Source organism: Molossus molossus, unplaced genomic scaffold, assembly GCF_014108415.1.
Source record: "Molossus molossus isolate mMolMol1 unplaced genomic scaffold, mMolMol1.p scaffold_m16_p_1, whole genome shotgun sequence".
In the NCBI taxonomy this organism is placed as follows: domain Eukaryota; kingdom Metazoa; phylum Chordata; class Mammalia; order Chiroptera; family Molossidae; genus Molossus; species Molossus molossus.
The window spans coordinates 181,153,326-181,172,094 of record NW_023425344.1 but is presented as its reverse complement, the minus strand read 5'-3'; the positions used below and the strand labels follow the sequence as shown (position 1 = coordinate 181,172,094).

General features: G+C 55.8%; 1 protein-coding gene across 1 annotated transcript; it reads left to right on the top strand.

The window, feature by feature from the left end:
- Positions 1-621: 621 nt before the first annotated feature.
- PLA2G4F (phospholipase A2 group IVF) lies at positions 622-16,291 on the top strand. Its single transcript, XM_036273289.1, has 20 exons — positions 622-789; positions 1,722-1,794; positions 2,331-2,467; positions 2,556-2,684; positions 3,067-3,107; positions 3,359-3,401; positions 4,527-4,593; positions 6,466-6,635; positions 6,760-6,873; positions 7,062-7,099; positions 7,322-7,457; positions 10,414-10,550; positions 10,795-11,017; positions 12,398-12,512; positions 12,716-12,853; positions 12,951-13,058; positions 13,982-14,176; positions 14,443-14,609; positions 15,358-15,544; positions 15,867-16,291. The coding sequence occupies exons 1-20, from the start codon at positions 679-681 to the stop codon at positions 16,148-16,150; spliced, it is 2,613 nt and encodes an 870-aa protein (XP_036129182.1). The 5' UTR covers positions 622-678; the 3' UTR covers positions 16,151-16,291.
- The last annotated feature ends 2,478 nt before the right edge of the window (positions 16,292-18,769 follow it).

The window sequence follows — 18,769 nt, the reverse complement described above, 5'->3', positions numbered from 1 at the left end:
GGCCCTGGTCAGGGTCACATGAGAGGTAGCCAGTTGATGTGTCTCTCACACTGATGTCTTTCCCTTCCTCCCTCCTTCCCTTCCACTCAAAATCAATGGATAAACACCCTCTGGTGAGGATTAACAAAAGTAAAGAGGGTGTGGTGCGGGCCCTGTGCACAGCAGCCCCTCTTGGGAGAACAAATGAGGGGGGCCGGGGAGACGAAATACCTGTGAGTCCAAATCAAGCACTGAACCAGAGATGTTCGTGCTTCTGCTTCGGCCCTGTGGGCAAGTGGGACTCGAAAGGTAGTGTTTTTATAGCTGGGAAGACTCCATACAGCACCTCCTGGCTGCAGTTCCCTCGCCACATCGCCACATCGCCACATGGAAGCATGGGGGTGAGGCTCAGGCATCCATTTTCCACACCCAGCCCAGTGATAACCAGGGGCTGGGATTGGAACCAGAGCGCCTCTTGCCTGAGGAAATTGGGCTCCAGTCACTTCCTGGAGCCCATCACGCCCCTCCTCCAGCCCCAGATGCCATGGGGCCCTGAGTCCACAGCAGAGCAGCAGCTCCACCCTCCCCACCCCACTGTACCTGTCAGACCAGACCTGAGCCAGCAGTGATCGTATCCAGAACCCAGGAGGGTGGCTCTGGAGAGCAGACGCTTCTTGCTGGCAAGTGGGCTGCCTGGCCATGCTCTGGGCGCTCTGGCCAAGGTGGCTGGCATGCAAGGAGCTGCCCCTCCTGGGGGTGGTGTTGCTCCGGAAGAGAGAAAAGAGGGAACCTCAGTGGAGTCATTGCCGGGTAAAGTACCTGACCTTCCCTGGGAATGTGGACGGGAGGGGTCCTAGGAGTGCAGTCCCCTGTGTAGATGGAGGCCAGCCCGGGGGTTGGGTTTTGATCTGGGGTGGGACCAACTTGCTCCAGACAACCTGGGGGAGTTTAAAGTAGAGCTTGGCCAAGACCTTGGCTTTTGAAAACAATCCTCCCAGTAAGGAATGGAGGGCTGATCATGTGACACTTGTAGTTGGCTGGGTTTGCCCAGATGCCCTGGTCTGGCGGTTGCATTTGAGGCGATGGTCTCGCTCCCAGGAGTCTGCAGTCTGCTGTCTTCTCTCCTGAGCCCGAGCTGCAGTCTCCTTAGCGACTCGTCTGACCATTACAAGCAGGTGATCTTGGTTTCCCTTCACCTGCCCTCAGCCTCGTAGGCCTTTGTCAGGGAGCTAGTGGTGGGATTGGTCACAACTTTCTCTTAATAGTTAATCTCCCTAAGCAGCGCACTCACCTCTCAAGCTGCAGCAGGGGCACCGTGGTCTGAGTGGAGCGTGACAACCACCGTAGTTAGTAAAACAGCTACATGCATTCAGCCCTCAGGCCAAGCACTTCTCAACTTTTTATTGAGAAGTCACCACAACCCTATGAGATTATCACCGTAACCCCGTTTCATAGATGGAAAAACGGAAACATCCAGAAATCAAGTTGCTTGCCCAAGGCCATCCAGCTAGCCCAGGGGGAGCTTAGGTTGGAAGCCAGGTGTGTTATTACCAACAGGCTGAACTTCCGACGCCTGCCCCGCCATGGCCCCCCAGGTCCCAGGCACAGCAGCCTCAGGGATCCTGGGCCAGGCTGCTGCCCTGTGCTGGGACGAGGAACACCGGAGCTGGGCATCACTGCCGGGAGAGCAGGCCCCACACCTGGCTTCCTGGAACTGAGTCCCCAGAGTTCTGTTGTTTCAGCGGGAAACCCACCCATACTATGACCTCCAGGTGAAGGTGCTGAGGGCCAGAAATATCCAGGGCACAGACCTGCGTGAGTGAGCCCGCTTTCTCCCCTTTCTCCCCTTTCTCCCCTTCCTTTCCCCAGGCCTCTGCAGGGCTCAGCAGGGGCTGGCCTGAAATGAGAGAGAGAGAGAGAGAGAGTGTGTGTGAGTGAAGTGGGGCGGAGGGGGGAGGGGCTGGTGCTGACTGGAGGGAGGGAGGGAGCTGGCAGGCAGGAGGCAGGAGCCGGAGGGCAGCGCTGTGCAGACTTGGACTCCTCCCTGAGTCTAGCCAGTAGCGAGCGGCGGCCTGGGAGAGTGTGTGACCCCTGCTGTTGCCACAAACTGTCCACGCCAATGCTCACACTGGGAGGGGAGTTTGTCACCTGAATCAAGTCCTTTCTGGGAATTAACTAGGCAGTGTCTGTGCTGCCATGTGATTTTTTCAACTGGCCATGGCAGGGCTTCATGCAGTCGAATGGGAGCTGTAACTGGTGGAGGTGGAGTCCAGGACGGGGGCTCTCCCTCCATCTCCCACCCACGCTGGCAGCCTCCTCTCCAGCCGTGCTCCTCCCCCCTCCTCCCAAAGTGTCCAAAGCTGACTGCTACGTGAAACTGTGGCTGCCCACGGCATCTCCTAGCTGCGCCCAGACAAGGGTGATAGACAACTGCAGCAACCCTGAGTGGAATGAGACCTTCCACTACCAGATACACAGCGCTGTGAAGGTGAGGTGGCAGGGTGGCAGAGGGCGAGGGCTCCTTCCGAGCGCCTGCCCTGCCTCGGGCTCCCACTTCCTGCCTGCCCTGTCTCCAGAACGTCCTAGAGCTCACCCTCTATGACAAGGATGTCCTGGCCAGCAGAGAACTCTCCCTGCTGCTGTTTGACCTGAAGAGCCTCAAGCCTGGCCAACCCCACAGACACACCTTCCCACTCAACCAGCAGGTGAGGTGCCCCACTGCGCCAGCCACGAGCCGAGCTCAAGCAGAGGACGCCCAGCATAGGGCACTGAGGAGGGGGCTCCCGGTCAGCATGACCAGGTCTGATCCCACCAAGGCCTCCCTCAGAAAAGTCTTCCCTGTGAGCTCTCGAGGGCAGAGCACTTTGTCTATCTTGATCATTGCCGAATCCTCGGTGTCCAGAACAGCGTCTGCACAGTTTTCCATGAATGAAGCTGCTCATGGAGATGCCACTACCCTTCCTGTGCCCAGAGCAGCCACAGCAAGTCTCCTCTAGTTCCTGGGCTGAGCAGGGCTGTGGGGTAGGGACGATCCCCCAGGCTTCTGGAACTCTTTGAAAATGGGTGCTTCCTTGCTCCCTCCATTAGGATTCACAAGAGCTGCAGGTGGAGTTTGTTCTGGAGAACAGGTGAGTCCAAGTGGAGCCTGTGTCCTCCCATTTACTCGGAAATCCCGGACAGCCCCCCGCTGTCAGTCACCCGTGCTGGCCTGTCTGAGAGGATGTCCTGGTCTTGAGGCCCATTGGAGTGTTGGCGAACCCCCACCCCTCCCCCCAGACGCTGCCATATTCCCCCGGCTCTTCCCACTGCTTTAGACACATAGTTATAGTAACAGCCACCTTGAGGCGCCCGGACAGCCAATAAGCCATCTCCTTTGCAGCCAGGTGCCTGCATCTGAAGTCATCACCAATGGTGTCCTGGTGGTAAGTAGGGAGGACCCCAGCTTGGGGCTGCCCAGGCCGGGGGCATTGAGTCCACAGCTGAGCCCTCACACCCACTTGCCTTTCCGAAGGTCACTCGGCCTCTGCTCAGACGGAGGTGTGCTGGGTAGGCACCTCCAGTGACCCGGGGGAAGGAGCTGCTTCGCAGCTGAGTGGACAGCTGAAAAGCCAGCCTTCCGACCCGTGCACAGCACATTACTCCCTGGGAGCCCCGGCTTCCGAGACTGCCGAAGGGGCCAGGAATGGGGCCCTCACCTCCTCCCCTTCCCCGCCAGGGGCCACTCCCTCTGAGTCCTAGTGAAGTAACTCCATTCTGACCCTCAGTTACTGCACATACATATGCTGGTGGGGTTTTTTGTAAACATGAGGGCCATGAGAAACCCAGAGAAAACGATAAAGGGGGTTAATAATGGCCTTGGGAAACTCAGAGGAACCATGAAGAGAAGAGAGTGGTGGTTGCCCTGACCTCTGTGACAGCTCCTCTTGTCCCCCTCTGTGTCAGTCCCCCCAACGGTGCTGGGAGCGGTGCCAGGAAGGTAGTTTGTTTGTTTGTTTGTTTTATCCTCACCCGAGGACATCTTTTTCCACTTTTTGTTCAGGTAGAGTGGGAGGGAGAGAGAGGAACAGAGAGAGAGAGAGATACATCGACGTGAAAGGGACACATCGAGTGGCTGCCACCCGCACGACCAACCAGGGCCGGAGACAAACTGCAACCGAGGTACATGCCCTTAGCGGGAACCGAACCCGGGTCTCTCTGGACCGCAGGCCGACGCTCCAACCGCTGAGCCAAACCAGCCAGGGCAAGAATGTAGTTTTTTTCCCTTAAAAGCAGGCAGCAGAGAAGGCCTGCCGCGGTGATTTGGGAAGCTATACCCCCACAGCCCACCGGTGAATAAAGTGCTCCTTTTCAATTCTGCTGTGCGTCTCTATCTTGATGACACATTACAACACTAGGAGTGGGGGCTGCTACAGAAGACCCCTGCCCTGGGAAGATTGCTATCTGTACACGGCCCCAGAACCTCTCCCCTTTCCCTTCCCTCCGTCCTGGTGCGGGCCCTGTCGGGGCCCTGTGACCGTCTGGCTCCCCTCGGCCTCTGCTCTCCACAGGCTCAGCCCTGTCTGAGAATCCAGGGCTCCCTCAAGGACAATGAGACAGCTCCACATCGAGGGTATGGTGAGTCTGGCCAGTGGCCTTGGGTCTCCCCTCCTCCCCTGGGAGGTGAGGGGGCTACTGATTTCAATAAGATGGGTCAGGGCAGCACGTTTTTTATTTTTCACCGCTTAAAGCTGGCCAGGGATGAAACAGATTGCCTCTGGAAGTGGTGAATTTTTTGTCCCTGGAAGTATTCAAGCACAGGGTTGTATTCGTCCTCCTGCTCTCTATGAAAACACCCCCAGGGGCAGTGGCAGGCCACAGGAAGCACTTACGTGGTCGCACATCTGGTGGTCAGCTGGGCTTGGCTGGTCTGGGCTGGGCTTGGTGGGAGTGACCCGGCTCGGCACCCGTGACCCTCAGCCACCTCCTGGGACCAGTGGGCCAGCCTGGCACGCGAAGGGCAGCGGCGTGAGAGAGCAAGCCCGCATGAGCAAGTACTGGGAGGCTTGGGTCACATCCAGCCACTAACTTCATGTTGTCAGAACGGGTCCCAAGGCTGATCCTGAAGATCGAGGGCGGGGAATTTAGTCGGCCTGTTAGTGGGAGGCCCTGGAGTCACAGGGTAAAGAGTGAGAATTCAGAAGTGAAGAGCTGGCCCACCCAGGCATCTGCCACAGGAGGGCAGCCCCGGGGGTGGGGGCAGGAGGGCAGGAGGGCAGAGGCTGTGTGACAGCTGAGGACCCTGCTGACGCCGAGAGGCCGAGAGGCAGCCCACAGGATGAGTCCCACCCAGGTAACCTCTAGCACTTATCACGAGTAAGATGCTGTGCTAAGTATTTGTATGCGTTTTATCGTTTAATCCTCATAACAGCCCTGTAAAGTAGGTATAATCATTATTCTCTTTTAACTCATGAGACTGACACTTGGAGAAAAAGCTTGGTCACACAGCCAGGGGGTGGTGGGGCCAGGACCAGACCCAGGTCCGTGCTGCTCCAGGGCACCTGCTCTCTCCCCGACAGGTTTCGGCTGTTTCTCACTATGAGCAGTGTGTGCATATTCATCTCAGTCCATAAACCATGGCGTGAAAGAACGTACCCTTCTTATTTTCCCCAATTCCCCCCCGGGTCATGTCGTCTCCAGGTCCCATGAAATGCCCAGGAGTTTGCGCAGGGAGAGTTCCATTTGGATCTCTGCTCCTGAGGCGTTTGGGGTCTGGGCTCCTTTGTGAGGCCGTCTGGGGTCCCCTCTGCCTGGGTGCCATGCTCAGCCATTTCTCTCTGGGGTCCTGCTAGGACCAGGGCGGGCCCGGCTGCCCCTGGGCCACGGGCCTCTCCCCTCCTCCCTGCCTGGCCTCACTTTCTGGCCTGGGCTGGCTGTCCCCTGCTTCTCCAAACCACCGATTCTCTCTGTGCCCAGAACCCACTTCCTTCTTTTACCTCCTCATCAAGCCATCTGTGTTCTCCCAAGATCTTACACTTTGGAAACCAAGGGCTGAGAAAATTGCCGACTGGCCACAAATCTCCCCCAAGGCGATGAGCACAGGGGCTGAATGGAGACAAACGATGGAGGGAACTACTTGTTGAAAACTGGCCATTCGTGTAATAATTAATATATGATCATTATAATACAGTTTTTGAAAATTATAGTTTATGTACTTAATATAATCTCAAAATCATCAGCCCCATTAGCTCTGGGCAGGCGGCCCTCTCTCCCCCGCCTTCCCCCTCTCCCAGGCATTGTGTTCCCCCCACCCCCACCCCACCCCCGGCTCCCCAGGGCCTGTTCTAGGAGCCCAGGTTCCTTCATGATGCTTTTGCTCTGGGTCACAGAGCCAGGCAGTGAGAAAGGTGATGAGCTGGGGTTTCCAAGAAGAGAAGGGGAGCTGCTTATGACCTGATGAGAGACTTACAAACACAGCTCTCACCCCCTCACCGGGCCCTCTGCTCCCAGGCTCTAGGCAGATTTGCCTGGCAGTGCCCGGGGCCTACGAGAAACCACAGCTCTTGCCGCTGCAGCCTCCCGTGGAGGCGCGCCGCCCGGACACCTTTACCTTCCACGTGAACCCAGTGCTTCGCTCCCGGCTGCACGTGGAGGTCGGGGAGGAGCTCACGGTCCTGGAGGTGAGCGCGCACAGGGCCTGGAAGGGGCTGCTGGCGGAGTCGCTGTGCATGGGCCACACTCCCGGGCTGCCCCTCGGCAGGTTTCCTCCCCTCGGGGGGCTCCATGGTGTTTTCTTCTCCGCAGAGTGACCCGAATGCTGAGTTGGAGGCTCAGACCAGCAATCTGGGCAAGGGGGGCATCCTGCTGTCCTCTCTGGCCCTGGGTCAGGAGGAACAGCGCTTGGTGGCTGTGGGGCAGGTGAGGCTCCGGCTGGGTGTTCTGCTCTGTGACCACCACAAGGTCTAGGGGAGGGGCTGAGAGGGGCAAGACCAGACCAGCAGGAGCTCAGCCATGGTCCACGTGTGGGCTGGAGTTACCAGAGCACCTGGGCTGCAGGTGGGAGGGTTCCCTCCAGGGTGCTTAGGGGTGGCCATTGTCTCTTTCAGGGCCAGGAGGTGGCCCTGAGTGTGAAGGCAGAAATGTGGTGAGAAGGCTCTTTCTTGGGCTGGGCTGGAAGTGTGGGGGCTCTCCTGTCTACTCTGCTCAGCTGGGGGGTGAGGGGTAGGCATGCGTGGTTCTGGTGGGATCTTTCTGAGGGGTTCCATGGGGTGCGGGTCTGCTCCTACGACAAACTGGCTTGGCCCGAGGCTCTCCTCCACTGAACGGTCATCTAGCGAGCACCCCAACCCTACCCCACTCGAGGCAGCTCTGGAAACCTTGACCTGCGCCTTGGCTTTGACCTCTGTGACGGGGAGCGCGAGTTTCTGGACAAGAGGAAGCAGATCGTATCCAAGGCCCTGCAGCAGGTGCTGGGATTGAGCCAGGCTCCCGACAGTGGCCAGGTATGGAATGGAGGGGACCCCAGCACCACGAGAACCAAATCCGGTGTCTTCCTTTGAGAGGGCTATGTGGCTAAGATGTGACAGGAAGCCTAGAGGAAGCGTGGGGAGCAGAGGAGGCAGGGGCAGGGCTGTTCACCTGAGCTGATTGGAGGGGTCAGGACCTCATGTGCAATGAGGGCTAAACAGCCCTGGCCAGGGGAGGTCAGTTAGTCAGCTCGGACCACCATGACCGACCACAGACTGGGGGCTAGACAACAACATTTATTTTCTCACCTGGAGGCTGGAAGTTCAAGATCAAGGTGGCTCAGGGTTGGCTTCTGGTGATGCCTTTCTTCCTGACTTGCAGATGGCCACCCTCTTGCTGTCCTCACACGGCCGTTCCTCTCTGCGTGTGCAGGGGGGGAGATCTCTCTCTCTCTCTTCCTCTTACAAGGACACCAGTCCTATCAGGTTAGGGCCCTACCCTTGGGACCTCATGCAACCTACGTGACCTCCCGATAGGGCTTTTCTCCAAATACAGTGTCACGAATAATCAAAACGAGAAGGCTCTGGCTAGAAATAAATGACAGAGATTTAGTCAAGGGTCTTAGAAACTAAAAACATAACTAGGAACACATCTGGAAATGTTCTGGGGAACAACAACAACAACAAAAAATCATTTCTTTTTATGATGAATCACAATAAAGAAAGGGCCTTGCATGCTTAGCTGTTTGGTTCATTACAATAAATCAACTAGTATTGAGCTGGGCTACTTGACTTAAAAATGAACTCCATTCTGATCAGTTATTCCCACACGTGCACAACCGAGTGTTTTCTAAAAAACCTGGGACTGACACCCAGAGGAACCATAAAGATAAGGGGGTTAATGATGGCCTTGGGAAACTTGGAGGGACCATAAAAAAGAAAGAGATTAATGACTGCTCTTACCCTGACCTCTGTAATAGCTCCTCTCACCTCCTGAAACTAGTTCCTCCCTTGCCTCTGTAACAGCTCCTCTCATAACCCCCTTAACAGCACCAAAAGCAGTGCTAAGAGAATGTAGTTTGAGCCTTTATAAGCAGGCAACAAAGGCTCGGGGCTGTGATTTGGGAAGCTATACGCCCACAGCCCACTGGTGAACACAGCGCTCCTTTCATTCACAATTCGGCTGTGCATCTCTGATGATCTCACTGACACATTACAATAGCATCAGTAATTATGATCACAGATTTCAGGTGGTCAAGTGGGGCGTTGGGCAGTCTTTGAGGAGGTCTTACGTTTGGAGACCATGCACCCATGTGTACTGTACTGATGATAATCTGTGTAATGTCTAATGCTGGACTGAAGAGTTCTAGGAGAGCTTAAAAGTTTAAATGTCAAGCCCTGGCCAGTTTGGCTCAGCAATTAGAGCATCAGCCTGCTGTCCAGAGAGACCCGGGTTCAGTTCCCGCTAAGGGCACGTACCTCGGTTGTAGTTTGTCCCCGGCCCTGGTTGGTTTGTGCAGGTGGCAACCACTCGATGTGTCCATTTCACATTGATGTTTCTCTCTCTCTCTCTCTCTCTCTCTCTCTCTCTCTCTCTCTCTCTCTTCCTGTCTCTCTCCCTCCCTCTCACTCTATCTAAACAAAAATGGAAAAATGTCCTCAGATGAGGATTAAAAAAAAGTTTAAATGTCAAAGATGTATGTATTGTTTTTCCTCACGCTTCAGGTTCTGTGACTAATTTAGCAGGAAGGCTGAGAAGAGATGCCTTACTTTCCCCCTAACTTTATTTTCTCCTCAATAATCACATTGGGCCTCAGCATTTGAATTGGCGAGGGGTCAGGAACACGATTCAGTCCATGACAGGAGACAGAAGGAAAGGCAGCACTGAGGGTGAGCCCTGTGGCAAATCAGGAAGAAGTTGGTGGCATTTTCCTGGCTGCAAGTGAGCTAGGACACTGAGCCTGTGCCCAGCAATGGGAAGAGGAGCAAGCCTAGACTGTTGGGGTAATGCCTGCTCTGTGCCAACCTCCACCTGCAGGGAGAAGCTGAAGAGGGAACAGGGAGCTCTGTCTCCTCCAGTTCTCTGAAGGGGCAGTGACTGGACAGTAGCCAGGGAGCACTTGTTTTAAAACAGAGAATAGCCCGGCCGAGATCGCCGGTTCAATTCCCGGTCAGGGCACATGCCCAGGTTGTGGGCCCGATCTCCAGTGAGGGGCATGCAGGAAGTGGCCAATCAGTGTTCTCTCTCATTGATGTTTCTATCTCTCTCTCCCTCTTCCTTCCTCTCTCTCTAAAATAAAATAAATTTTAAAAAGAGAGAGAGAATAAAGAAGAACAGGGAAAGGAACCAAAAAATTGGGTGAAATGAGTAAAACCTTTGTAGAAAAGTTGAACAACCAAAAACATCTAGTCTGATCTCACAGACACCTCCCATGTTGGGTCAGGGCCAGGCTGCCTGGTGGTTTTTGTCACTTTAGCTTAGTGGGTCTCCACTAGGTGCAATTGCAACCCCTCCTACCCCACCCAGGAGATATTTGTCAATGTCTAGAGACATGTCTTATTGTCTCCACTGGGGGAGAGGGAGAGGGATGATACTGACATCTACTGGGTAAGGGCCAGAGACGCTGCTAAACATCCTCACAACAAAGAATGATCTGGTCCACAATGATCAGAGGTGCCAAGATTGAGAAACCCTGTTTAGCTGAATCCAATATACCTTGCAGGTGCACCATTTCCTGGTGTAATGGTTAAGAGCCATCTCTGTAGCCATGCTGCTTCGGATCGCTGGCCCGTCACTTACTAACTGTCTGATTGCGGGCACATTCTCTAACCTTCCTGTGCCTCAGTTCCCTCGTCTGTAAAATGGGGATCTCGCTGGGTTGCTGTGAGGACTCAATGAGACAATGCATGTAAGGCTCTTAGGTCAATGTCTGACATAGGTAGTGATCCATGAATGACAGTGGTGGTTGATGTTACCTTGATCATTGCCCAGGTGCCCGTGGTGGCTGTGCTGGGCTCTGGAGGTGGAACCCGTGCCATGTCTTCCCTGTATGGCAGCCTGGCAGGGCTGCAGGAGCTCAGTCTCCTGGACACTGTGACCTACCTGAGTGGGGTCTCTGGGTCCACCTGGTAAGTGGTGGGGACAGGGTACAGAGTAAAGGAGGGCTCTGAAGGGGCCAGGAGCAAGCCTGCCTCCAGTGGGGTTAGGAGAGGCAGGAGAGACTGAGTCCCCAGGAACCCCCGAGTGGGTGATACAGGGCAGTCAGTGGGTACAAGTGATGGGGGAGGAGGGGTCACTCACAGACACCTGCATCCCTCTCTCCCTTTGCTGTGCTCCCCTGCCCCTAACTGCCTCGAATGTCCTCCATGCCAGGTGCATCTCCACACTCTTTAGGGACCCAGCTTGGTCCCAGGTGGCCTTGCAGGGCCCCACGGAGCGTGCCCGGGCTCGGGTCTGCAGCAGTAAGAAGGGAGCCGTGTCCACAGAGCGCTTACAATACTGTGCTCAGGAACTGAAGAACCTGGAAAGCAGCGGCCACAGCACTTCCTTGGTTGACCTCTGGGGCCTCCAGGTTGAATATTTCCTGTACGAGGAGGTAAGAGAAGAGCAGGTAACAAATAAACACGGCTCCTTTTCACCTCTGCCCCTCCAGCACTTAATTCAGCCTTAACCACTAGGCTAAGAAAGATCTAAAATTTGCAAAGCTATCCCTTAGTCTGAGTTCCCTTGGGACAAAGGGTGAGATCTCTGGAGGGTGGACACCCTTTCATCTTTGCTGGTTCCTAACCCTGGGGAGGGAGAAGCTGGTCAGCAGTTCTAAGATCTGTCGGCATATTAGAATCACCTGTGCAGCTTTTCCAACATACCCTAAGCCTGAGCCCCACTTCTAGAGACAGTGATTTTTTTTTTAAAGATTTTTAAAATTGCCCTGGCCGGTTTGGCTCAGCGGTTAGAGCGTCGGCCTGCGGTCCGGAGAGACCCGGGTTCGGTTCCCGCTAAGGGCACGTACCTCGGTTGCAGTTTGTCCCCGGCCCTGGTTGGTCGTGCGGGTGGCAGCCACTTGATGTGTCCCTTTCACATCGATGTTTCCCTCTCTCTCTCTTCCTCTCTCTCCCTCCCACTCTATCTGTACAAAAATGGAAAAATGTCCTCGGGTGAGGATAAAAAATAAATAAATAAAGATTTTTAAAATTGATTTTTAGAGAGAGAGGAAGGGAGAGGTTGAGAGAGGAAGAAAGAGAAACATCACTGTGAGAGGGCAACATGGATTGGTCGCCTCCTGCATGCCCCCTACCTGGGACCAGCCACAACCCAGGCATGTGCCCTGACGGGGAATGGAACTGGCACAGGACAATGTCCAACCCACTGAGCAACACCTGCCAGGGCTAGAAACACTGATTTTGACTGGTCTGGGGTCCGGTGCTAGCACAAGTGTGTTTTGCAAGTTCCGAGCGATTCTACCCTGCAGCTGAGGCAGAACACCACTCTCACCCATTGGCCAAGCGGCCATGACTTACGCCCCTGGTGGCTTCTCCTAGAACTGCGAGCCCAGAAAGCTGGGAGATGAGAGATTCAGAGCTGAGTGAGGGTCTTGGCCAGGGCACCTGGCCCACTGGTGTGTGGCTACCAGTTGTGGATGTATATCACAAGTGGGTTCTAATTTCTAAGGACAGAATTCATGTTTTCTAGTGATTTACTTTTTAAAGAAAGTAGTCTGGATTTTCAGTTATTCCTTTAAAAATGTCACGCTGCCTCTCTTTGGTTTTGATACACTTGCTTGAATGGGAAAGAAGCTGGGGGTATTCCCAATGCCCCTGGAATTGCACAGAACTCACAGTGGCCTCATCTCTGCTGCAGCTTAGAGCACTGGCCTTGGCAACCACGGTCTCTAGTGGGCTCGCCACAGCCCGCCAGGTACCAGCCTCAGGCCACTGCGATGGGAAAAGCCAATCAGCTTCCCTTCTTTTCTGCCCAGGAAAACCCAGCCAAGCTGTCTGACCAGCAGGAGGCCGTCAGCCAGAGCCAGAACCCTTATCCCATCTACGCTGGTGTCAACGTCCGCACCAACATCAGCGGCGAAGACTTTGCAGGTGCCTGGGTGTGCGGAGATGGGAAGCAGGTGGAGGTGACGGGGGTAGGAGGGTGTAAGAGGCCAGGCTATTGGGGCACAGTGGGGTTGCTGCCTCCTGCTCTTGGCAAGGCAAAGATTCTAGCTCAGTCCCAAGGGCCAGGGGGAACACTGGGGTCCTGGTGGAAAGTCCCCGGAGACATTCCCTTTACTCCTGGCCCCCAGAATGGTGCGAGTTTACTCCCCATGAGATTGGCTTCCCCAAGTATGGGGTTTATGTTCCCACCAAGCTCTTCGGCTCAGAGTTCTTCATGGGGCGACTGCTGAAACTCTGGCCGGAGCCCCGGATCTGCTACCTGCAGGGTGAGTCTAAGCTGGAGGGCTGGGGACAGGGCAGGCCCGGGGTCAGGCCCCATGGGGGCGGAGGAGTCGAGGGCCCGGGCCTCGCCTGTCTCCTTAGGTGTGTGGGGCAGCGCCTTTGCCGCCAGCCTGGATGAGATCTTCCAGAAGACCGCGGGCTTCAGCCTCGGCTTCCTGGACTCGTACCGCGGCAGTGTGAACATCACAGGTGAGGGTTCAGACCTGACCCCCATTCTTCTTTCCAGAAATAGGGTCCTGACAGAGGCATAGAGGATGGTGAAGGACTGGCTGCCCCACTGGGGTCAGAGAAGTCCTGAGGGAACGACTTCTGTGCAGAGGCAGCGTGGGTCAGAAAACCCAGTGCGGGCTGTGAGTGCGTTATAGTCAGGCTACACCTTCGAATCCTCCGCTTGGGCTCCAGTGCGGTCAGCTCAGCCCAGGACCCCCGAGCCTCCGGCTGATACTCTGTCCAGACACCACAGGGCTCCTCTTTGGCCTGCTCCTTAACTGAGCTCCCTGCTTCAAGGAATACCTTTCCCACCTTTCTCCCCTGGATAACTTTTGCTCAGCTCTTAAGATGCAGCTGAGCTATCACTTTGTCGGAGAGTTTCGCTGTTTCACTCCACCTCCAGGCTGATGAGGGTGTGACCACCAAGGTCCCTGCAAGACCGCATGCACAGCCCATTGTTGTCCCCACCTCAGGACCTTGTTAGGGTTCATTCTCTATGCGACTCTCCCCTAAGTAGGTGTGAGCCCTGAGGGCCAGACCCTCGTCCCCTCTGCAGCCCCCGTGCTTAACACAGTCCCCTCCACGCAAAGACTGCTCAGTAGGTGTTTAATTGATGAAATTTTGATTGGAAATTGTATATACAACTTTATTTTCAAAAGGATGGGAATAAGTTATTATTTAATAAATGCAATGTCATAGGCAACTTTCAGAACATGGGAAGCATGAAAGGAAAAAAAGGCGTATATAGGGGGTTCTGGGGAGTAGTGGTCAGAGGACTGGGAAGTGGGGTTGGGGAGGAGAAGGGGTGTCAGGAGAAGTAGGAGACTCTCCGGAGACACAAAGGCTACTGGACGAAGGCTGGCACCACCTCTCACTGCCTTTCACTGTCCCACCCTCACTAGACGACCGGCAAAAGCTTCAGCTGAATGACCCCACGAGGCTGCGGACGAGGCTCTTCACCCCCCAGGGGCCCTTCTCCCAGGCGGTGCTGGACATATTCACCTCCCGCTTTACCTGTGCCGAGAGCTTTAACTTCGCCCGTGGCCTCTGTCTGCACAAGGACTATGTGGCTAGCAGGGAGTTTGTGGCCTGGAAAGGTGGGCGCTGCTCTGGGCCGGGCCCTCCAGCTGCCTGTGCCTCTGGCTCTCTGGGGCCAGCGCTGCCTTTGGACCTGGGGTTGGGGTGTGGGCTCCTGCTGTCCAGAAGCGGATGGAGGGAGGACTGGACTGGGCTGGAACTGGGGTGGAAGAACCCGGGGTGGCGGTCAGAGAGAAGGGCAGAAGCAGAAATCTCCCTAGAGAGGGGCCTTCCCAGCGGGAAGAGAAGGGGTTGCTAAGAAATGAAATCATTTGTCCCTGTGCAGACACACACCCGGACGCCTTCCCCAACCAGCTCACTCCCATGCGGGACTGCCTGTGCCTGGTGGACGGGGGCTTTGCCATCAACTCTCCCTTCCCGCTGAGCCTGGTGCCGCACAGAGCCGTGGACCTCATTGTGTCCTTCGACTACTCCCTGGATGCCCCCTTTGAGGTAGGGGTGGGGGTGCTCTGTTAGGGCAGCCTGACTGGGTGTTTGGGGATGGCGCTTGGCGGAGGGTGTGGGTTCCACCTGCAGGGGTGCCTTGTGCACACTGTGTGCGGTGGCACTGGTCCCGGCTGGAGGAGAGGTTAGGGGAGGGGCTGGGAGTCAGGAGGGGAGGCCAGAGAGGGTCCTCAGGTGTCTTCTGTCCTGCCTGCTCCTGATAGTATTTCTTGCTCCCATTAAGGACTGGGTCTGGGTCTGCTGTCCCTTTGTTACTATGGTAACAACAGAGCCATCAGAGTCCCCTCAGGGGTCTCTCAAACCCTATGTGGTGGTGGACAGGTTTCACCACCTGGACGTGGCTACTATCATGCTGTTGGGCCAGCTCTTCCCCCTTTGAACCTTTTCCTCCTCCTCCTCTTGGGTCCCATGTGACCTTCTGTAATCATTCGGTCTCAACCTTGTGAAACTGCAACAGCCCCCTGAGAGGCAGCAGGGAGGGCCAGAGAAGGGATGCCGTGGTAGTTACAGGGAGGGTGACCGAGGATGCTGGTGCTTATTGTTAATCTGCGCAACAACTCGCTAGAGAGTTATTCCCATTTTTATTTTTATTTTATAAATAAAGAAACTGGCTCAGAAAGGGTATGCCACCTGCTCGAAGTCACTCAGCTAGCAGGGGGCAGAGCTGCCCTCGAAACTGGACCTGCGTGAGTCCAGGTGGGGGCAGGCAGGGTCAGAAGCTCACCTCCCTGCCCAGGTCTTACAGGTGACAGAGAAGTACTGCCTGGACCGAGGCATCCCCTTCCCCAGAATCGAGGTGCTCCCTGAGGACCTGGAGGAACCCCGTGAGTGCTACCTGTTTGCCAGGGCCGAGGACCCCCGCTCACCCATCGTGCTGCACTTCCCCCTCGTCAACCGCACCTTCCGCACACACCTGGCCCCAGGTGAGGGGAAGCCCTGGGCCTGGGTCTGGTCCACAGAGCCCCGGGTGGGGATGGGATACTGTTCTGAGAGTGGATCCCCTTGACAAGGTAGCAGAGCATGCCTCCTGGAGGGCCCGCGCTGGCCACTGCTGCCCTCTGCTTCCTGGGCCTCAGCATCGGCCCTGGCCCGGCTCCTCCTGACGGGCAAGAGAGTGGAGATGTGAGCCCAGGAAGGACCCACCAAGAACCAGCCAGATGTCCTCAGGCAAGGGGGCCTCCTCAGATGGCAGCTCCTGGCCACAGCGCACCCCAGACTGGTCTCTCCTCCTCTTCCAACCCACAGGTGTGGAGAGACGAACAGCTGAGGAGAAGGCCTTTGGGGACTTTGACATCAACGGGCCAGACACCCCCTATGGCATGATGAACTTCACCTATGAGCCCGAGGAGTTTGATCGGCTGGTGGCCCTGAGCCGATACAACGTTCTGAACAACGCGGAGACCCTCAAGCAGGCCCTCCAGCTGGCTCTGGACCGGCGGCAGCGGGGAACCAGGGCTGGAGGCAGACCCCGGCTGGAGCTGGAGGACTGTGACACAGGAGGGACTGTGGGGCTACAGACCGGGGCTTGATAGAGGGAGGAGGGGACTCTGCGGGGCTTCTGTTTCCCTTCTTGCTGGGACCTGCCTTAGGGCCACCAGCACCTGAACAGCTCCTGCAGACCCGCAGCTTGAACTTGGGGCAGAGCCCCTCTCGCATGTGTTTCTGGGGAAGCTGGGGTGGTATGTCTCTCCAGGGGCTCTTGGGGGTGTGGGGCAGAAGTGAGCAGTACTCATTTTACACTGGAGTGTGCAGAGGGGGTCAAGGCAAGAGGCTAGTCGCAGGGCCCACCCCACACGCGGAAGGACCCCAGACCCTCACCAGAACGGGAGCTGTGAGAGCTAAGGTGCAGGCTGCTCTCCTCAAACTGAGACCCAAAGTGAAGCTGCATCTGTGCAGCTGCACCTGTGCGTGGGCTCAGTCCCTGCCCGCTCTCCTCCCAGCCCCTGCCCGCTCTCCTCCCAGCCCCTGCCACCCGCTCCCAGATGCAGTGCTATGGAGAATAAAGGGGGCCACATGGGTTGCCATCTGGGTCACTAATTCCCTCGTCCTTTTTGCTAACCTCATGGCTAACCACCCTTCTCTGCTCAGGGACGGAGGCTGTGGGCCAGTGGCCAGTCCTGGCCAGTCTCCAGCTGCTGGGTGTGCGCATCGTCTCCCTGCTAATCACTCACGCTGCACTTTTTAAACTTGGGCCACATTCCCATGTCATGTGTACAGCTTCCACCCATGCAGATAGTCTCACCATCCCCAGCAGGGTGTGTCCAGAGGGCGTAGCCACGTATCAGAGCAGAGTGAACGTGCACGTTCCTGGCGAGGGCGGGCCGCGGAGCACCTGTCTGCTGGCCAGGGACGGGCAGTGGTCGCGGGAACCTGGCTGGGAACTCCGACGCCTGAACCTGCCTTTTTCATAGACTCAGCCAATGATCCGGGCAACTCTCTCTCTTCTCTGTTTCTCATTTCCCTGACCCACCTGGAGCCCTCCAAAGATCTGGAGCCTCCCCAGCATGGGCAGATTTAGGTCTGTGGAGAGGAGATCCCCCTGACCGGGAGCTCTCCAGCCTCGCAGCCTCGCAGCCTGGCTCTCCTCAGCCCCGCCCCTGGGCCGCCTGGGACCCTTCCGTGGCCCAGCTGGCACACTTGCTTGAACACTTGCTCCTACTGCCCCCCCCCCACACCAGGAGCGTGCTCTTTGGCTGCACCCCTGCCTCACACTCTCTCACACCCAAGCATGCTCTCCAGGACCAAAGTCACCGTTCCTCCTTCAACCGGGGACACCTTCTCAAGGAAGCCTCCTGTGTCCTGAACTAGGGAAGAAGACCCTAGTTCTGGTTTCCAGCTTGAGAGAAGGTGGCTGAGTCCTAGCCTGTGCCCCTGGCCTAGCCTGGGACCCCAGGCCTCTAGCTGGACATGAGCTGGGAGGGCTGAGGGAGGCGAGCCTCCAAAGGGCCAGTGATTTGGGCTGGCACGGGGTGGGGGCAGCTCGGTTCTCTCCTGCCTTCTCACCTGCTGCTCATCATAGGCCAACCCCGCCGCCTGCCTCTTGGCTCAGCAGTAAAAGGTACCCTTTGGGGCAGCCCCAGGCTGGTCCCTGAGCTCCTGCTCTGGCAGCTGTCATCACCGCTGCTGTGCCCACTATCACCAATGACGTCAGGACCCCCAAAGAGTTCATAACTCAGAACTTCATAGATTTCTTAGAACTTGAACTGATAGAGTTCACAGGGTTCTTAGACCTTCCTAGAGCTCAAAACTTAAAATATTTAGCCTGTTTCACTCAATGCTTCATACAGTCTCAGGCTGTCTCTAACCCGTGAAAAGTAAACAGCCAAGGGCAGAAATTTTTGTCTGTTTTGTTTGCTGCTGTATCCTCAGAACTTAGAGCAGTAGCTAGCTAGCATGCTCAGTAGATGCTCAGTAAATAGTTGACAACTAAATGAATGGGATCCTGCAGCCTAAAGTAATGGATCATTACCTACATTAGCTACCAACCATGAAAAAGTATGTAACATTCTACTCCATGTGGTTCTTAAACTATTTGGATCTTTTTGAAAAGCTTATGAAAGCCATGGATCTGCTCAAAAAAAAAAAGCAAATATATATAAGAAAAGTTGCATACAGCAAGGTCTCTGCTTCACTATGTGATCACCACCCCCAGGTGGTGGGAGCGGTGTTCACCCTCCGAGCAGCAAGTTTTGTGAAGAAAGCAGGCATGTGGGCTCGTGCAGAGCTGGTAGGGACCTTCGTTCTCACAGAGGTTTAGGAAATGCCACGTTGGTTCAGGTTAGGTTTGGGAAGATATAATGAGACAAATTGGAAGGGCTGGAAGGGGAGACGGGTCCAGTGCTCTAGCCAAGAAACTGGTCAGAGGGTGCAGGGGTGACCTCAGCTATAGAATGAGGAAACATCTCCAGGATTAAATGTGGGAGCCAATGAGAGGGAGGAGTTGGGGGTCAAAGATGACCTGGTCAGTTTGGCTCTTGCTCCTGGGTGCAGAAGAATCTGAGTCCGTTTCTACTCCATTTCTAGCCCTTTTCCAACACTTTCCCAAGATGTTGACAATATGTTTCAAGGTTCTGAAGGTGACTGGGTTGGAGGGATTTGGCCAGAAGAACATAGATGTAAGCCTGGTTCCCTCTGAGGCTGGGTAGAAA

Coding starts and splice junctions, on each gene's coding strand:
- PLA2G4F (XM_036273289.1), top strand. CDS start 679: ATGCTCTGGGCGCTCTGGCCAAGGTGGCTGGCATGCAAGGAGCTGCCC. Junction 13,059..13,981: donor CGGCAGTGTGAACATCACAG/GTGAGGGTTCAG, acceptor CACCCTCACTAG/ACGACCGGCAAAAGCTTCAG. Junction 15,545..15,866: donor CCGCACACACCTGGCCCCAG/GTGAGGGGAAGC, acceptor TCCAACCCACAG/GTGTGGAGAGACGAACAGCT.